Source organism: Opisthocomus hoazin, chromosome 2 (assembly GCF_030867145.1).
Source record: "Opisthocomus hoazin isolate bOpiHoa1 chromosome 2, bOpiHoa1.hap1, whole genome shotgun sequence".
Taxonomy (NCBI): domain Eukaryota; kingdom Metazoa; phylum Chordata; class Aves; order Opisthocomiformes; family Opisthocomidae; genus Opisthocomus; species Opisthocomus hoazin.
The window spans coordinates 74,660,538-74,679,272 of NC_134415.1; the positions used below are offsets into that span (position 1 = coordinate 74,660,538).

The following is an 18,735-nucleotide window of genomic DNA, read 5'->3' on the forward strand; positions in this document are numbered from 1 at the left end:
AAGCAAGTAAAGGTTTAACCTTGAGATATGGTCTGTGTGTTATAATTTCCAACATAGTAGTCCCTTCAGCAGTCTTGCTTTGAAAGAGACGAGAAGCTATTTAGCGAGGTTTGTAATCCCTCTAAAGAGGAGGAAGTTCATTAGCTTCATGCAGATATTTTAATGAAGGGATCACGGCTACTGAGATTCAGTGCTATTATGTTATTGACAGGTAGATTTCTGGTTTGTTTTTGAGAAGGAAGCTGTCCATGGGAAAAGTATTTTGTCGCGTAACAGCAGTGTCCTACAATGAAGCAGGAGTTTAAACAGCTACATTTCAAGCTGAAGAAATTCTTCTTTTGACAAAATATGTTTATTTCTTTAACTTTCTATGGATTCTGATTGTCTTTTAAATATTGATGGGGGACCGTAACAGTTAATGACTGTGTGTTGTTGTTAAGCAGTGTTTATTACTGAAAAGCTTTCTGTTTTGCTAGTTGTATTTTAGTTATCCAGGGATATGGCTATTTAGAAGTCCTATTTTTGTTGAAAATTTTGCAATTCCCTGACAAAGCTGGGTGTCTACTGAAGAAATCTGTAACTGTTTACACAGGAGAATTATCAGATTTTTCAGTAACAGATGCAAATTAATTCTGATTTTCTTGAAATGTAACAGGGAAGGGTACTTCTTGGGGAGTATTTAATTTGTGCCCTTCAGTTTTATTCCCTCCTGTCATTTCTGAATTGTCCTTGCTCTCCAGTTCCGTGGGAGTGCACTGTCTGAAAAAAATGTGCTGTCTTGTTTGCATGCCACTGAGATTTTATTTTTTTAGATACGTGTTTCATGTTCAACCAGATAGACAAAGTTTGCTGCCTGTGTAAAATAAATTCCGCTTCCTACCGTCTCAGTACCTGTTCTGAAAAATTCAATTGCTGTTTTTAAGACGTATATGATTGACTGACAGTCTTTCAGTCATCTTGTACACATTTAGCTGTTTGTGAAAACCTTGCAGCATAGTTTGTACCGGTTACCCACTATGCTGCAGGAATTTAAATAACTGCTGTGAAGGGCATAGAGCATTTCAAGCCCTTTGCTTGTTCATCTAGACCATGCTTTGAAATGCACGGTTGGTTAATAACTCTTGGAAGAGTATGAAAGTGTTCATCTAGATGTGTTGTTCCTTTGAGGCATGCAGTCATTTAGTTAGGCTGTGTGTGTCCAACAGATGCCTATAGAAAGTGAAACAAACAATCTTTAAAATGAAATAACAAGTATTTGTTACTTTCAGTGAACTGTACCACCTCTAGTCAAGCTTCTCTTCACTGTCCAATATTACCAGTAGTTGACCACTACTGACATTTGTCTGGTAGTAGCTGTTTAGGTGATAAAAGTAAGAAGTGGTGAAAACTAGAAGTCAGGGGCTCAAAGGGATGTGGTTGACACTCCCTAAAAATAGTAGCCTGCATCCCTCTGCTCCTCGAGCTCTGGCAACGTGATTTGTTCGTAAGGCAAATCCCAGAAGTCGCCCATGTTCTCATACTTAACTCATGTTGGCAATGATAACCCACGCGTGTGGGTCTGAAAGATTCTTGAATGATGTCACAGTCAAAGTGTCAGCAGCAAGAAGGTCACAACACATCGTAAGGCCTGTGAGACAGGGCCAATGGCTGGGGCGAAGAAATGCAGTGGTTTCCATTCTGTAACAAGTTTTGTTGGTCTGCTGTTGGAGGTCTGCAGCTGTGGACGTGACAGTTCTCAGGACATCTTGAGAAGGTGGGCTTATCTTTGCAGGCTAGGCAAGGCAATAAATGGTGAGTTAGTGTTACCAAGGGTAGACTTCAAATTGGTTGCCGGTTATAAGTGTATATATATATCTGTGGTACATTGTAAAGATTGATTACCTGAGCTTAAAAATGTGACGTTCCAGCTGCAAGAATGGCTGCTAGAATGGCCTCTGCTATCTTTCACAGATCACAGTGACGTGAAATGACATTCTGTGTTTGCGTGGTGGTGAACAGGAGTTACTTACTTCCCTTCAAAAACAATGCCTTTTTCTTTTCCTCCCTTCAGACAGTTGACTTTTATGGGCATAGTATCCACTCTTTTAATGGGTACAAAATCTGAATGTTGTAACTGCTTAGCAAGAAAAGAGTGATAGATATAAGGGTATATTATATTGTTGGTTTTAAGGTTAGCAATTGATCTAATCTCTTGCATGTTAACTGTATGTTAAACATTTGCTGACTGAGTGTAGACCTGTGGTTTCAGTAGTCTGTCCTTTTAAAACTTTAATTAAAGGAAGTGGTAATTAGTATAATGATTTTGAGAAGAATGCATTAAACAGTTGTGCAGAATAAGCACACAGTAAAAAGCAGCCTGAGCCGTCGAGTCTGCACCAGGGGATGGTGGTGAGGGAGGTGCTCAGTAGGATAAGAGCTCCTGTAGTTTCTCCAAAGAACGCCTAGGATTTGTGTCTGCCAAATATTGCTTGTTACGGTTACAAATTATTTATGCTAAATTTTTAACCAGCCATTTAATACCTGTTAAAGCACCCATGTGTTTCCAGTGTTGGAGAAGTTGGCCAATACGGTAACAAGGCAGGGTGGTAAGAATAGCTGAAAGCCTGCTAAATCGGATAGTTCTTGCATGGCTTGAGGTTGTAGCCAGAGGGGATCATCTGCCCTTGTTGGAAGCAAAGCCGGTTTGTTGTAGACAGGGCAGTTAAGGGAAAGAGGGATAGCACTACACTTGTTCAGTATCAACTGCTCTGCCTTTTGTACTCTTTGGATGCTTGGTTTTATCGTATAACTTCCCTGTGATTTAATAGTTAAAGAGTTAAACTGATTGTCAGTTCCTGTGCTGGTGGTTTTTTGGCTGAAAAAGTGCTGACTTTGTAGTTGTCAGTAGTTTCTCAGATGCCCAAATGTGTCTTGAAACTGTGCGCTGACGGTAAAGCCATCTCATGGTGGTTGTGATTAGCTTTAAAGCGTGCTCAGTGTGTTTGTGATGTGATTCATAAAGTGGCTTTTTTGCTGACCGCTGGGGCGGGTTAACCTTGGCCGGCTGCCAGGTGCCCACCCAGCCGCTCGCTGGCTCTGCCTCCGCGGCAGGACAGGAGGGGGAACAGGGTGGAAAAGCCTGTGAGTTGAGATGAAGACAGGGAGACTGCTTACCAGGTACCATCACGGGCAAGAGAGACTTGGCCATGGGGTCAGTCCATGGCAGCTCCTCTCCATGCTCCTTCCCCCTCACGCTGCCTGCTGCAGCTTGGGCTCTCCAGGGGCTGACGGGGAGCCTTCGCTCACGTGCCCAGAGCTGCTGCTCCTCCTCCTCCCGTCCTGCTCTCGCCTCTGGCCTCGCAGGGCTGTTTCTTACACTTTGTCACCCTGTCACTCCCAGATGGTGTTCTGCCCTTTCTTACGTTCCCCGGGGCGCTGCCATCTTGGCTGCGGGGCTGGGCTGTGCCCTGCGGTGGGGCCTCTGGAGCCGGCTGGAATCGGCAGAGTCCGGCACGGGGCTGCCCTGCAGCCCGCCAGCGCCTGGGCATCTGCGCCCGGTACAACTCCTGAAGAAGGAAGAAGTTTCTGTCTTAGGCTGCCATATGGGAGTTTCTTGCTGCCCAGGGCAAGTTGAGGAGGTTCTAAACGTGACGTTTGGGAGACTGCAGATCAGCTGCAGAGGCCCACAGGTGGTTGGCTGGAGAGGAGGAGGAGAGCACATAACAGCAAATAGCTTATGTAAATATGCTCACAAGTATGCTAAGTTTGTGTTAGTCCTGATCAGTCATCCCTCGTGTGCCCCAAAACTGCTGACCCCGGTGAAATTGCCTCTGAGGCCGCTAGCGTTCACCGGGCACCATTCTCCACAGCATCTGGCTTGGTTGCTGGGGCTCGACCATCCCACTGATTGCACCGTGCGCTGGAGTGACCCGTTTCCCTGCAGCCAGCCATGCCATAGGTGGCACTGCATCTTTCTTTCCTCATTCCCCAGGGATCTTTGCTGGTTTTTGATAACCAAATTGTTCCTGTGTAAAAGGAGTCATTAACAGAAATAAAAGAAGGGCAGGTGTTGAGATTTTTTTATTTTTATTTTTTTCTTTCAAGGTGTGATAGTGCCTGAAATGTGGGAAGATATGACAGGTAAATTCCTTTTGCCTGAAGAGGTAGATGTGGGTGGATCGCAGGGTGTGATTTCATTTTACAGCTGGGATAATCTGGTGGGTAGTTGCTCCCACCCTTCTGGGTACCTCCGCTCATGTATCCTTACTGCTTCCCGTGTGCCCACTCTAGCACTTGTTCAGCCTCATGGTAAATGAATTCCGGGAGCTGGATCAGGGGGATGCTAAAGTTAAATAAATACTAAAAGGGGGATTTACAGTTGCCTGACCCCGCTGTGGGACATTGCTGCAGGAAGCATCTGTGCTGGTGTCAGGTGGGTGCGGAATACGTGGAGTCAAATGGGCTGGCTCTTCAGTCCGCTGATGGATAGTGGAAAAATCTCCTAGCACAATCTTGCTTCACCACTGCTGATGACATCAGGAAGTATATAGTTAATTCTCAGACTTACCATGAAGGCCAAGGAAGATTAAGAGAGAGGATCAGGAAAAAGTGACATTAATTCCACTGGACAGCATAGCTCCCACCAATTAGTAGACTCGCATGCAGGTTGAAATGGGTCCAGAATGATGGATAATGGCTGCAGAGGTAGTAGGAGAGTATCTCAGTCTTGCTGAGGAAGGGCAGTGCAAGAGGTGTCAAGGAAAAGTCATGCTGCCTCTTTATTGATTAAAATACCTGAAGTAGACAAGCAAATGATGCTTTTCAAACTTTCAGCTTCCTAATGTGTTAAGAGACCAGCGGCGTAGTATTCAGACAAGAAACATTCTTGAATCGTCCTGGAGTCAGATCGGCAATTCCTTAAAAGGTATCCTTGTGTTTTTAATGACTGCTTTACTCCTTTTGTAGCATAGATTCCAGAAGGTGTGGAAAGCTGCAACTTTTTCAAATGTTTCAGAATAAACAAGACTTTTTTTCAAGTCTGTGTTTCTTTAAAAGATGGTATCTTCTCTCCTGAATGCCAACTCTATAGCAAAGCTGTTTATACGTTTTGGCAATTCTGAACCTTTGGAGATGTTATTATAGTTGAGAATTAATGCTTTGTATAAAAGTTCATTGACTAGCACTGATCAAAGGCCCAATGGATCTGTGGCTAGTAAGAAAACAAAGTGGGAGTATAGTGATCCAGCTAGAAGCACTAAAAGGCAATGAAAATACCATTACTTAAAACTTTGTCACTTTTGTTAGAGACTTTACGGAAAACAAAGCTAACAGTTGAGATCTTAACTTCTTTCTGGTCATTTCATCATCCGAAATGCCAAACTGATTGAACAAGGGCTTGTATGTGCTCAGTAGAATTATTGTAATGTGAACTTTTACATCAAAAGTGATTGTAGCTGTGAAGATGGAAACACAGGGAGTACCAATTTTGACTGGAAGTATCCTAGGTAGGGTTGATGGTGTACAGTGTGCAGGATTTCTTTTTTTTACTACTGTTCTTTCTTTTTAAATTCCAGAGTATTGTCCTTGCTTATATTGAATAGGTGTGAGTTGAAGCTGAGCTTAGGGAAAAGTTGTGCCTTGTGACATGAGCGTTGGAAGTTTGTAAGCAAAATCTCCTAATGACTCAAGTGAAGCCGGAGTGTCATCTTTTTAAGCCAAATGTAACAATGTGGGAACTCCCTCACCTGATGTGCCTAATTCTGTTAGCTTGCACTAAAATTACTGTCTGCAGGCTCTGTCTCCGGTATGTCCATATTAAAGTAGATCCTGTTGTTTGTATAAGGCACATCAGAAGTGTTTGAGAAATGGTGGGAAAAAATCTAGCATTGTTATACTTGACCAAAATGTTTCAGTGAAAATTTTTTTTGGCTTTGGTCTCTGTCTTCACCATTTATTTTAGCGTCAAGGATATCTTTAGATCTGATACCTGATCACAAGGAGCAGAGAAATTATGCTCTTTTTTGAAAAAAGTAAGACTGCTAGACTCCTTCATTTGATCCACTTTGGTAAGTGTGGGAACGGTTTAAAATCATGTAGTATTTTTTGACTCATTCTAATAGCTGTGAATACTTCACTTCTCCCCATACATAGAGGAGATTGAATTAAGTCTTTAAACAGAAAGAGGGAGGACAGAGGTAATTCTGTAAGAAAAAGTTTTGGAATGACAAACAATTTGGAGAAAAACTTACCTGATCTTGCTTTTGAATACCAATAAAGCTAAGCTGCAAGAAGGGCTGAAACATAGATGATAATCTGTCATCGTGAGTTTTTTTTTAATATGAGAAGAAATCAGCTGGTCACCTGTAAGTGCACAGCTTTTTAGCAGGCTGTAGGAACCGACTGCATGTCCTGAGGGCTTGCTGTTAGAAGTTTATATTAACTTTAAGCATAACTTAATGTGTTTATTTTCCTAGACGTTCCCCTCTTCATATTGTAAGTGTTAAATTTTCCAAGTTTAAAAGGTAGCCTTCTCCTCTGTGGTTACTATATGGAAGTGAATGGAAACTAAGAATATACTTTTGTGTTTCTATGGGGTGAATAGTGCATGGAGTCCAAAGACAAAGAGGCAAGCCAGCATTAGCAGGCATGAGGTAATATATGTAGTCTGTGTGCCAAATATGAAATAAGAAACATCTGCAGTTTATATTCTGAAGTTCTGTTTTATGCAAATACTCTATCTGGAAGCAGAAAACTCACAGGAGTGCCATCAACAATTCAACTGTGAATTCCTGCGCTTGCTTCTGTCAATGATGAAATGAAAGGAAATCTCTTTCTTTCCTGACAAGGGTAGGAGTTTCATCATTGGATTGATATTAAATAACTAAAGCTAAATGCTGTCTATGTAAAAATTATAAAGCGTGTTACCAGTTTGAGTTCATGTTTTACGTGCTTTCTAGAACAGAAATCACGGAGGCAGAGTCCATTACTACATACGGTGTCAGTCTAAGAATTTTGCTACCGTTTTAGCTAGCCGAATGCTGTGCTGAACACAGCTTTTTGCTAGCTGAGCAGGTTTTGTCCTCCAGAGTGAAGCCAGCAGAGATTTATGCCTGTCTTGCTCCAGTTTAGACTCTGCCTTAATGTGCAATTTGGCAGCAGGGATAAGCCTAGTTACTAGCTAGTTGCTGCTATACATGTACATTCTCCCTCCCTCCTTGGCACTGCTTCTAGTCTGACCCCTTGCTGAGCCAGCTTAGGAAATCAAATTAGCAGATAACCTTTTTATGTAAGCTGGGACAGTTTGTTCCTGAACCACTTTCTGTGGGGTCTGGAGTGGCAAGGCTTATGCTGGGGAAGCGAAAGCGAATACGTGGCTGGGAAAGGTGACCAGCCTTTGCGTAGCAGCTGACCACTAGATCCGATTAGCTCTGATGTCAAACAGCATTCCTGGCTCAAACCCGTTTTAGCCAGCAGCGTAAACTAGCCAGCTGGACTCTCTGATGGAAGGACAGAGCTGGGCACCTCTTAATTTCTGTGGTCTCTGGTGTCGGGGTTGATAGAGAGTGAGCTACCTGATTATGTCATTAACTGCCATGGCAAGACTCTCTAAGCTCATCTGTCAAATTGAGGTATTTATTCTTCTTAGTTCCAGTTCTCTAGATTGCGTACTTCCCTGCATGAGAAACCTTGTAACTTGTTGCTGTACAGTGCCATACACATTTGTAAAGTCATAAAAATTTATAACTTATGAAAGTTCACACTGAAGTAGTATTTTGTATAGAAGACAAAGGTTTTATAGCTACAGTTATCTATGATGAAAAATTGTACATTTAGCCACTTGCGGGGGGGGGGGATGGGACACACGCACAGACAGTTTAACTTTTATTAAGGAGTCCAGGAGGCAAGAGAAGCCAGAGGTTTGGTGGCACAATCTGCTTAAAATTTAGCTCTCTTAAGAAGTTGGAGCACAAGTTTATATTCCTTAAAATATGATCCTAGTCAGGTTCTTCTAATAGATACTGCCAGTCAGGTGTATGTTTACTTTGGGGATTGTATTTTGAGGATTTTCTTCTTTGGGTTTCTCTCTTCTACTTTCATTTTTCTCCTCTACTATTTTATGATGTTTTTCTCTCTAGAAAGTGAATTCTTTTGCCTGTCAATAGTACTGAGAACAGCCGTGGGCCTTTGTATGCCAGGCAGTACGTTACCAGGCTGTACAAGTAAAAATGCCCGTAAAAAGGTCTCTTTCTCCATATCCTTCTGTCATTCCTGCTTTTCTTTCCCTGCTTCCCCTCTATATCTGTGCATTTTTACCTTTCTTCATGCTTGGGATTACTCTCATCAGTTGCCAGCTGAAAAACTAGGAGAATTTAGTTAAACAGCTTGCAGGCTCTGTCAAGAAAGCACACTAATAAAGGATATGAGTCCTCAGGATGAATCATACTTTAGCTATCTGACATTGTAAAGTGCTTTTGAGAAACTGAAATGTAAAATTCAGTAGTTAGGACTGTAATTTCATCCCACTTTGACCTGCTTCTTTTTTGCACTTAGTTTAAACTGTATCATCCACCTACTCTCAGCTGTATTCATGTGAGAGGAGGGGCTAGGACCTTCTGATACCTCAGTTCATGACCAGCTGGTAGAGCGGTGAGCTTCTACCACCTCTAGAGTGTTTGTGAAAAGGGTCCTGAAACTGTCATCTGGCCGTCTTCCCTGAAAGCGTTAGAAACCCTCCCTTGGCAGTGTGCTGCTCATCTCAGAAGAGAAGACCTGGAACTTGTTTTGGACATTTATATGAATAAAAGTGGCCATTTTCTTTACAAAAGGATCATAGAGATGAAGTGTACCTAGCAAATATTTGTCTAGGTGTCAGGGTTGGGATGCCAGGTTGTTAACATTATTTTCAAGAGTATCCATTTGTCCATACAAGTTTTCTTTTTGTGTGTGTCTGCAAGGAACACTTACATGCCTGGTTCTTTTTACTGTGTCAGGATATCGGATTGAATGAATCCAGCTTAACTTTCATTTCACCTTTCATTGAAGGAGGCTGCTGTTGCACCGTTCTATCAGCAGACTGGCAGCTCTTTCTTAAAACTATATAAGAATGTTAAAAGTACGGCATCTGCTCTTGTGTCTACTTTTTTGAAAGGTGTTTTTTGTATGGCGGAGTGCTGGAACAGGCTGCCCAGGGAGGTTGTGGAGTCTCCTTCTCTGGAGATATTCAAGACCCGCCTGGACAAGGTCCTGTGCATCCTGCTGTAGGTGACCCTGCTTTGGCAGGGGGTTTGGACTAGATGACCCACAGAGGTCTCTTCCAACCCCAAACATTCTGTGATTCTGTGATTCGTTCTGTATTTTAAGTTTCCGTGCATCTGTTTCCTTTGCTCACTAGTTCAGTTCTCTTTCCAGCAGTTGAAAAAAGTAGGCTATTTGTTGGCAAAGAATTGTGTACGAAACACACACCAAAGTGAGATTTTCTTTAATCTTTCAGCAGTAATCATCTTGCAGCTATAATGAGTAAACCTAAACATTTTCCAGCTGAAGTAAGTTTACAGTATAGCAAACAGTTCACTGAGAGACCATTTGTGGGTTAGTTTGTAGACTTTTCCTTTTGAAGTGATGTGGTGTTACTTAGCCCTGTGGGACAGGGAGAGAGTGCAAAAGAGAGGCTGCAAAACCTTAAAGGGTTCCTTGAGAATGGCGAGGAGGAGAAGTTGCAGCTGGGGTAAGTTCAGCAGGGTCAGGGGGCTCTATGAGTAGCCATGCGGGAACAGGGTTGAAGGTGGGTTGACTTCTTTCAAAGTACTATCGTGTGATCTTCTACTGTAATTGGTAGGGTTTGGGGTAAAGTTGTTGATGGTGAGGGTGAACCGAATAACTTTGGCAGTGTGTTTGGCCTGAACTGCTGACTCTTCTTTCCTTGAAAGAACTTCAGACAGGCTTCACCGCCATCGTGGCGTGAAATGTTACTGTACTGCCTAGTCACATCTGTGATCAGTAGAATGAGCTTTGTGTAGTTGACAGTTTTGGTAGTACTGCAGTGAGATGTCCCTTCAGAATCCTTTGGCTCTATAAATTTACACGGGCTGTGACGGGTGATTCACTTCTGGTCATAGTCTATGTCAAAGTCATAGTGTGGAACAGAAGAAAGCAGTATTGTTATGTTAGGATGTATCTGCTGTGAAACCCAGTTAAGTCTTTTACTGTTGCTTTCCGTTCAGGGTCTAGGTAAAATAACAGTATCATAGCTGTCACTTAAAATAATACTTATTACAGTCAAGCATGTTAGAGGTGTTTTAGGAACTGAACATAAAGATGGTGGTGTTATTATTTTGGGTATGTAGATCATGTGGGATCTGCGCATGCCACTGAAATTAGGAGTGGTAATGATCCAGTATTAACTAGGTGCCTTCCTGCCAGCAGTAGCTGAAGCATTCTGTAATACACAGAAAAAGATACATGTTTTTGTGGAGTGAAATTTCAGCAACTGTTCTCTTTTATTAAACTATCTCCTTCCTGCACTCTGTCTTCTTAGTTGTTAACTGATCTGTTTTTAATTGCCGAGGTTGGAAACACAGCACTATATTGGGATATTTAACTGGCCAAATTCAAGGATGCAGTGAACTGTTTGTATAAACAAGGCTCCTTTTGAGATTTGTTTGGGATCTTGGATGCATTTTATTTGTCATGTTTGTTGTTGGAAATTATAGCCAATATAGGTAGGATAACACTGCTTTTCTTTCCTTTCTGTTAAATCCTATGAAAGGTAAGTTTTCCTGACCTAGTAAGGAATGGTCGTAGTCAGGTGGTAATATACAATTTAGCGTAACAAGTATCTATTAGAAGTTTTTGCTTGCTTTTCTTGCCCCACTCTGTATTTTGGGCAGATGGACGCTAGCTGTTGATTGGCAGGTTTGAGACTCGAGCAGTGTGCTAGCTGAGCAGCGTGGGGACTCCTGTGTGTCTTCTTCCCCTCTTACACTTGGTTCTTGTAGCGTAGGCTGTTCGCTGCATTAAAGTTTGTATATTTATAAAGAGCTCTTGGAAAGAAGATGGGGAGCGTAGAACAGAGTGCATAGTGACTGGTGATTCTTCAAGACTTGGCTCGGAAGGTCAATTCCAAATAATGAAACTAATAAATGAGTTTTTAAATAATGACTTGGACTAATGAGATCTATAAGGTCGTATTTTGTGGGTTACATTTCCTTACTGCAACTTGCGTAATTACCTTCCCTCAGTGACAGGGAGGGGGTCTCCGCTCTGGCACTTTGAACTGGGTACACATGACTTGCTGTTGAGACCTAATTAGTGAGTTGGTTTCTACTATCTTGTTGCTTTTATATGGCCATTTATGGGAGTGGGTTCAGTTAGCTTTGAAGAGCTCTTTTTCATGTAGACAGTTTATTTTTGCAATGGCTTTCTACTGTGCAGAATCATCATTAGGTCAGCAAGGTAAAACAGTGATGCAGATGCGCCATGAAGCATTAATAAGCGTAGACTCCTGGAATATGTCATGAGCTATCTTTTTAAAAATTGCATCACGTTTAATGCCAGGACTTTTGTGGGGAGGCAAAGAGAAAGCGTTCCTTGAAGTGATCACTGCAGACATGTTCTGTTGGCATGTCTAAAACAGGTTTAAAAAGCACAAAGCACATACTGTTTACCTGTTCAAATTCTGAAACATTTCCCTTTCTTAGGATATATCCCTTTTAAAAGCAGAGGCTGCTCCTGAACAGTCGAAGCCCAGTGAGTGAGAAATGAGACTGTTCCAGCCCATCCCTGCCCCTGTCCATGCCTGCATGCAGGATGGCTGCAAGGGAAAGGTGCGATCCCAGTGATGGCACTGTGGGTGCACTCCAGCTGTGCACAGCCAGCTGTGCGTTGTGAGGGGTGGTGAGAGGGAGCACCGGGGTGAAGAGACCCTTCCGGAACCCCAAGCACTATGTAGAGAGACTTGGGTGTTTCCTTGGCGAGGCAGGTGGGATCTGGCAGACCTGTGCTGAGCCAAAGCTCATAAATTCTTGCTGGCCTCATACTGGTCTGTGTGTGGCTGTAGATGTGTACCAGTGCTTAGCTCTTCAGGCCTACCAGCTCAAGAATCAGGCTTCTTTCCTTAACTTAGAAATGCTGAACTGCCCCTGGCTGCAAAGGTGCTCCACAGTGTTACAGAATCACAGAATGGTAGGGGTTGGAAGGGACCTCTGTGGGTCATCTAGTCCAACCCCGCTGCCGAAGCAGGGTCACCTACAGCAGGCTGCACAGGACCTTGCCCAGGCGGGTCTTGAATATGTCCAGAGAAGGAGACTCCACAACCTCTCTGGGCAGCCTGTTCCAGTGCTCCATCACCCTCAGAGGGAAGAAGTTCTTCCTCATGTTCAGGTGGAACTTCCTATGCTTCAGTTTGTGCCTGTTGCACACACGGGCGTTAACTCTGTGTTATGCCAGCAAGCCCGCCTGGACCTGTGCTTCAGCACCACACTTGAGGCTTGGTGCGTCCCCAGGCTGTGTGCATGTAGATGTAAAAATTGAGAATAGATAATAGTAGGGTCTTTTGTGATGCTTTTTATTTCCTCAACTTGTAGTACCTGTAGAGATCCTGATGAGGATGACTCTGCCCCGTCTTGTATGTTCACCCTTTTTTGTAGAGGCAAGTTGTGCTGTCTTGTTGTTATCTTTTGGGATATACTGCAATGTTGTGTTTGGAGCACAAGAGACACTGGTGAGTTGGTTGGAGAATCATAGAATGGTTCAGTTGGAAGGGACCTTATAGATCATCTAGTTCTGGGCAGGGGCACCTTCCGCTAGACCGGGTTGCTCAAAGCCCCATCCAGCCTGGCCTTGAACACTTCCAGGGATGAGGTGTCCACTACCTCTCTGGGCAACCGGTTCCAGTGCCTCACCACCCTCATAGCAGAGGATTTCTTCCTTGTATCTAATCTAAATCTACTCTCTTTCAGTTTAAAGCCATTACTATTTCTCCTATTGCTACATGACCCTGTAAGAAGTCCCTCTCCAGCTTTCTTGTAGGCCCCCCTCAGGTACTGGAAGGCTGCAGTAAGGTCTCCCCGGAGCCTTCTCTTCTCCAGGCTGAACAGCCCCAAGTCTCTCAGCCTTTCCTCATAGGAGAGGTGCTCCAGCCCTCTAATGATTTTTGTGGCCCTCCTCTGGACCCGCTGCAACAGGTCCATGTCTTTCGTGTGCTGAGGGCTCCAGAGCTGGATGCAGGACTCCCAGTGGGCTCTCACCAGAGCAGAGGGGCAGAATCACCTCCCTTTTGTACCTCCTTTGAATCTTCTTAGCACAGAGGGTGGTTAAATGTTGAGCAGGCTGCCCAAAGAGGCAGTGGAATCTGTGTCCCTGGAGGTGTTCAAGACTCAGCTGGCCGGAGCCCTAAGCGATCTGATCTAATTAGCTTTGATTTCAGCTGTCGGTTAGAATAGATGACCTCTGAATGTCCTTTCCTATCTAAGTTACTCTATTGTTCTGTGGTATTTTTACCTTTTATTCCTCAGAGTTTCACCAGAGTGAAAAGTATCTCTCCCTTTTGGGGGGCTGTCTATGGGTGGTTATAGGTTCACACACTGAACGTTTTTCGAACCAAGAGACCTAAAGAGTTTGACCCTTAATGCTGTGTTGATTTAAAGTGCAGTAGGGGTAGCGTTATCTGCTGCATTTCTTTTAACACTTGTTTAATGCCATAAAAGCTGAAATGTCACCAAACAGTTGTGTTGTGCAGAACAGCATAATAAAGGGTAAAAGAAACTAAATTTCTGCTCTATAAATGTGTTTTAAATGTCTCCTAAATCAGAACTGTCTCTGACTTAATTAGCTCGGGCTCCCATAAGTCAACTTTAGTTTTGCTGGAATAGGCAGATGCAGCTTGAAGAATATGAAGTGGAACTCTTGTGGAAAGCAGACCTATTTAGAGTGAGGGACAGAAAAATTACTGGTCCCGAAGCAGCCAGAGTGTTTAGCTGCTGGGTGGTAGGAGAGGAAGAAGCATCCCAGTTTCCCACTAGCTGTATGTGAAACTATCACATTTCGGTATGTTAGAGAATGATATGAAGAATGACACCTGGAGTGGTTTTCGCTTAGGTGCTTGGCTGGACCCTTCTTATAGGGTGTGACTGGTGAGCCATGGGCAGTTGCGTTCATGTCTGGCTGCTTTGGAGTCCTGTTCTGCTGCCTCATCCTTGGATTTGAAAGCTACTCAATGGAATAATTAAGAGTTAAGAGACTTTTGGGGAGGAAAAGCAAAAAACTTAAGGAAGAGAAGGAATTACATTGCGCAAGGTATGGCTAAAGTAGAATGGAGGGGAAGGAGAATCAAGTGATTCTGAAGACTGTGAGAAAATATAGGAAACTGTGTTAAAGGGTAGAAGAGGCAGTAGCCTCAAAGGAGGATGAAGTTGAGACAAATGAGATGGACAGGCATATCTAAGACCTCCAAGAACCTACTTACAGAAAGTAGGCTGTCTTAGATGTCATGTCACAGTTAATAGTGCACACAGTAAGGAGGCATGTACTGTATTCCTGAATTTACAGGTGGCTTGGTGAGCAGCTGTTACCACTCTGGCTAGTAGGTGTAGTGATTTGGCTGCTAGGTGGAAAGTATGTACGTATTCATATATGTGGGGGGGTAATATATATTCACACGTGTTTGTTTTTACAAACTATTTAATTTACTGGGAAAGAAGTACAGCTGGGAATAACAATGATCTGCAGATGTCATTGCAGAGGCAAATTGCTGTTATGACTTTGGATGGACACTGCTTAAAATGTTTAAATGACCTAAAAATAATCACATGTAGCATAAGAGACATTGTATGTGAACTGATACTGCTTTGTGAGTCATTTCCTGCTGAAAGCGTTATGCAAAGCTAACTGCTGGAGGTGGTGTATGTATGTGATTATATAGAAAATCAAGAGCAGGCCATGCTTTTTTCCTGGCTTCTTTATGTGGCTCTGCTGGTCTGGAGTGCGAGTGTGATGATCAGTATTCTGCCTATAAGCAATGCTCAGATTTAGATACTGGCTATTGGAAATTGTGATGGTCCTCCGGGGTTGTACTCTGTGGTGTATTTTCCCTTGAGACTGACTATAAAACAGGCCACATGTTCTCAAAAATTCCTTGAACAGAGGAACTATTTGCTGCTGTTAGTTGTGCTTTAAGATTTGGTATTTTAACAATTATTTAAATAAATAGAAAATTAAATAACCAAAATGAACGAAACCACTAGATTGATAGACGTCTCACAAAGACACCTTGTGTGCAGCTACCGTGTGCCAGCTTGAGTTGGTAGTTTATCTTTTGATAGCTGAAAACTACTGATAACAGTGAAACATAACGGATTAGTTTACATACTAGTGTTAATGATTTCATTGCTGGCTTTATTTTATCACCTAGGTCATGTGGTTTATGCACAGTTGGAAATGACTGTATTTCACTGGCCAAAGCTTCAGCTGGTTTCTGTCCTAAAACTCGTTCATCTCTGATTGTAGTTAAATGCTTGCAATGCAAAATTCTGCTGTGAGTTGAGAATCACCTCTAGGATAGGAATAGTATGATAAATACCTTGTTAAAGTTAGTGCAAGAACAGTTTAAAGGTAATGTTTTTAAATAGTAAAAACATATTTACTAGATTTTTTGGGACATTTCCACCTAGCAAAAGGATTTTAATTAAAAAAAAAAACCAAACCCCAAAAGGTTGGCACAGAGTCTGGCTCAAGCCTGAATTACGAAACATGGGATTCAGTTTTCATTTTGACCGGTATTTTGTTGTTGACTTCTGTACTGTATCTGTAATGACAGACTTCTGGCTTCCTTCTTTATAGGCTCAGATTATTCCTCAGTGGGATGGTTACCTGGTACTGAATCCCTGTGGCAGTCCACAGCCATTTCGTCAAGCAGTCAAAGCAATCCTGTCAGAAGACACAGTATAGCTTCCGACAGCGGGGACACTGGGATTGGTACCTCCTGTTCTGATAGTGTGGAAGGTGAGTTGACACTGTTACGTTTTGAATGTTTCTGAGAGTAATGATCCAAAATGTTTTAAAGGTATGTTTCCCAGAGTAACGGTACTTTTCCAAAGCAGCTGAGCGCGTGCAGGTCTTTGTTTCCCTGGCTGGACCAAGTAATTATTTTGGTGAGGTTTAATTAATTTACTTCTGCATGAGTTGCGTGCATTAACTTGCTTGTCTGCCACAAAGCCGGTACTTGTGTTAGATGTTTTGATAATTGCAGTTACAAGAAGTGCCGTATTTATACAGAGAAGTAATATCCCATACCACAGAGCTTGATAAACAAAAGAAAAACTTTTGAGGGAGTTCATGAAAGGACAATGCTTTCAGGTATTTATTGTGTGTGTCAGCAGAGAAAGCTTATTCATTGGGGCTGGGAGGAAAATGGGGCGTGTTGTCTTCTCATTTCTTTTTTTCTGGTGGGAAATACGTTTACATTTTATTGCGTGGCGTTTGACATATGATCAAAGAACTTCAAGGAAAACCAACAGCATCTAAAGGTTGTTGAAGCTTGGTTTGGACTAAATCATGGTTACTCAAAGCTGATCTTATCAGTGAGGGGTTCAGCCTCTAAGTTGGCAGCTTCTCCATACCATTGGCACCCTCCCTATGGGATGTCTCTCTGGAAGTAAGCCTGAATGAGAGGGAGACTAGGCAGTGGCAAGGCTTGAGGTTTTCTTCTTGCACAGCCTCGTTTCATAGTAAGATTTTGAAGACAAAGGTAACGACAGTGGGACTGTGATCTACCTTTCTCCAGTGCCTTTCTATGCCTCGTAAATTTTTCAAAAGGAGTGGGTGGAATGAGGAAGAGCAGGAAGAATGACTAGAAATGAAGTAAGGGAATGCTGAATCAATGTAAGAGACAGAAGTCTCTGTAGGGGGGCTGAGCATCCCTGAGGAGAGGCCCAAATGCCTCAGGGTTCAGTCTGTCAGGCCTCTTCGCACATGAGGAAATCCTTTCCGCCTGCTTCCTGTTGCATCTGTCAGTTGGAAAGGAACTCGGTAGGGGAGTCCTTATAGATTGCTTTGTGCTTACTTTCATATCTAAACCTTTACTGGCTTTGGCAAAATAAAGATTTTAGTCAAATACTCAAATTCTTGGATGTAAACCTGAGATAGTAAATGATTATTAATGTAGAAGCCTTTCTCTTCTCTTAAAAAAGACATATATATATATATAAAGAGAAGTAAAGGGAATAAAGCTCTCTCATGCTGTATGTATATAGATTTGCAATCAGACTCGCTGAAGTGTTGTGCAATAGTATTTTAAGATGCAGTATTTGAATTAGAAACATGCTCTCCCCTCCTCCCCTTTCAGGGCTTCCTCATTTGAGGGGTGGGAGGAAGGAGAGGAAATGAAGCAGCACCTCCTCCTCAGATGTCCTCCTGGTTAAAGAGGAGAACAGAACAACTGTTCTTGGTGAGGGGCTGGGGGGGGAGGGATGGTGCACTGATATAATCACAAGTTTAGTAGGCGTTTGTTACCAGTTAACTAACAGCTCTGTTCATTGACATGCTTTTAATAGGGCATTGTTACAAGCTGCTTTTGGGTTTTCTTAAAGTAAAATAAAGAGGGAAAAATTGTTCATGAAGTTTGTGCCTCTGACAATGCTTGGCAATGATAGTTCTACTGTATCCTTAATTTTATCGATTACCTGTCACCTTCTTTGAAAAACTTTTCAGTAGCAGAAGAAAAAATGTTGAAGAAAAAGGGGGGGGAACCTAAATGTGAAACGAAGTTAGTGGAAGGAGCATAGAACAGGTTTGGAAACTGAATGTGTACATACATTTCTACTGGAAAGTGCTGTTGCCTAGGATGCCTGGTTGTCTGCATCTCTGAAGCTGCCCCCTCCCTGCATCCACAAAAAGAGAAGAGTGTCACTGTGATCTGTGGGACTGCCAGGCCAGACTGGTAATTGCAGACTTGATGCTGGCCATCTGCGCTCAATGTGGTGCTTGGGAAGAAGCCCGTGGGGATTTTTCAGAGGGAAATTTTTTTCACAAGTCAGCAGATCATTACGGTTTTTAACAGTGCTCAGAGAATGAAATGTGCCTTTGCTCTTTCCTTTCTGTTATGCCTACTAAAAATATAAAACTTAATTTCCAAATTAAGATGCTTTAATTATGGAAGTCATAGGTGAATTATTTTGTGCAGATAGGTAGTTAATAGTAAATACGCTGGTGCAGGGAGTGGAGCTCAGATGCATTTAAAAATGTTTTTATTGTTTTTTCTCACATCTTAAATGTTCCTTTAAATTAATCCTTTTGCTCATACTGCATTTCAGGAGCATTCGCTCTCTTTGAAAGTGCAGGTTTTGAAGAATAGTGCCAGGTGGCTCTTGTGTTTGGCTCAGACCTGTGTGGTTTGGAGGGGAGATGAATTTTGACAAAAGCAAGAGGAAGAGAAGTCTTTTACACTAAAATGTGTTCAGCTGGTTGTCTCTATTATGTTGTGCAAAGGTAGGAAAATGAGGAAATGAAATGACTTGTTGAGAGTCATTATTGAAGTTGAGCAATTTTGATGTGTACTGGGGGAGGTTGAGGAGAGAAATTTAGGAACTGTAAATGTGGGATGTTTGGGTAGAATGGATCTTAAATTTCTAGTTCAGAGTGCCCTTTATTTAAGGGGTCATGTAAAAAGGCATTTTTATCTCTGCGTATACTACAGTTAATGTGGTTGGGTTGGTTGGTTGGTTTCCTGTCAGTAAGTGGTTCTGGATTCAGATCAGCTTTTGA

The 18,735-nt window shown here is 42.5% G+C and overlaps 1 protein-coding gene across 2 annotated transcripts in view; it reads left to right on the forward strand.

The window, feature by feature from the left end:
* The window catches only part of CEP85L (centrosomal protein 85L), a 157,556-nt gene that overhangs the window by 33,784 nt on the left and 105,037 nt on the right, over positions 1 to 18,735 (forward strand). For both annotated transcript variants that reach the window (XM_009944863.2, XM_075414158.1), the window contains exon 2: positions 15,814 to 15,975. In XM_009944863.2, coding sequence (XP_009943165.1) covers positions 15,814 to 15,975 — 162 coding nt within the window. The remainder of the gene's footprint in view (positions 1 to 15,813; positions 15,976 to 18,735) is intronic.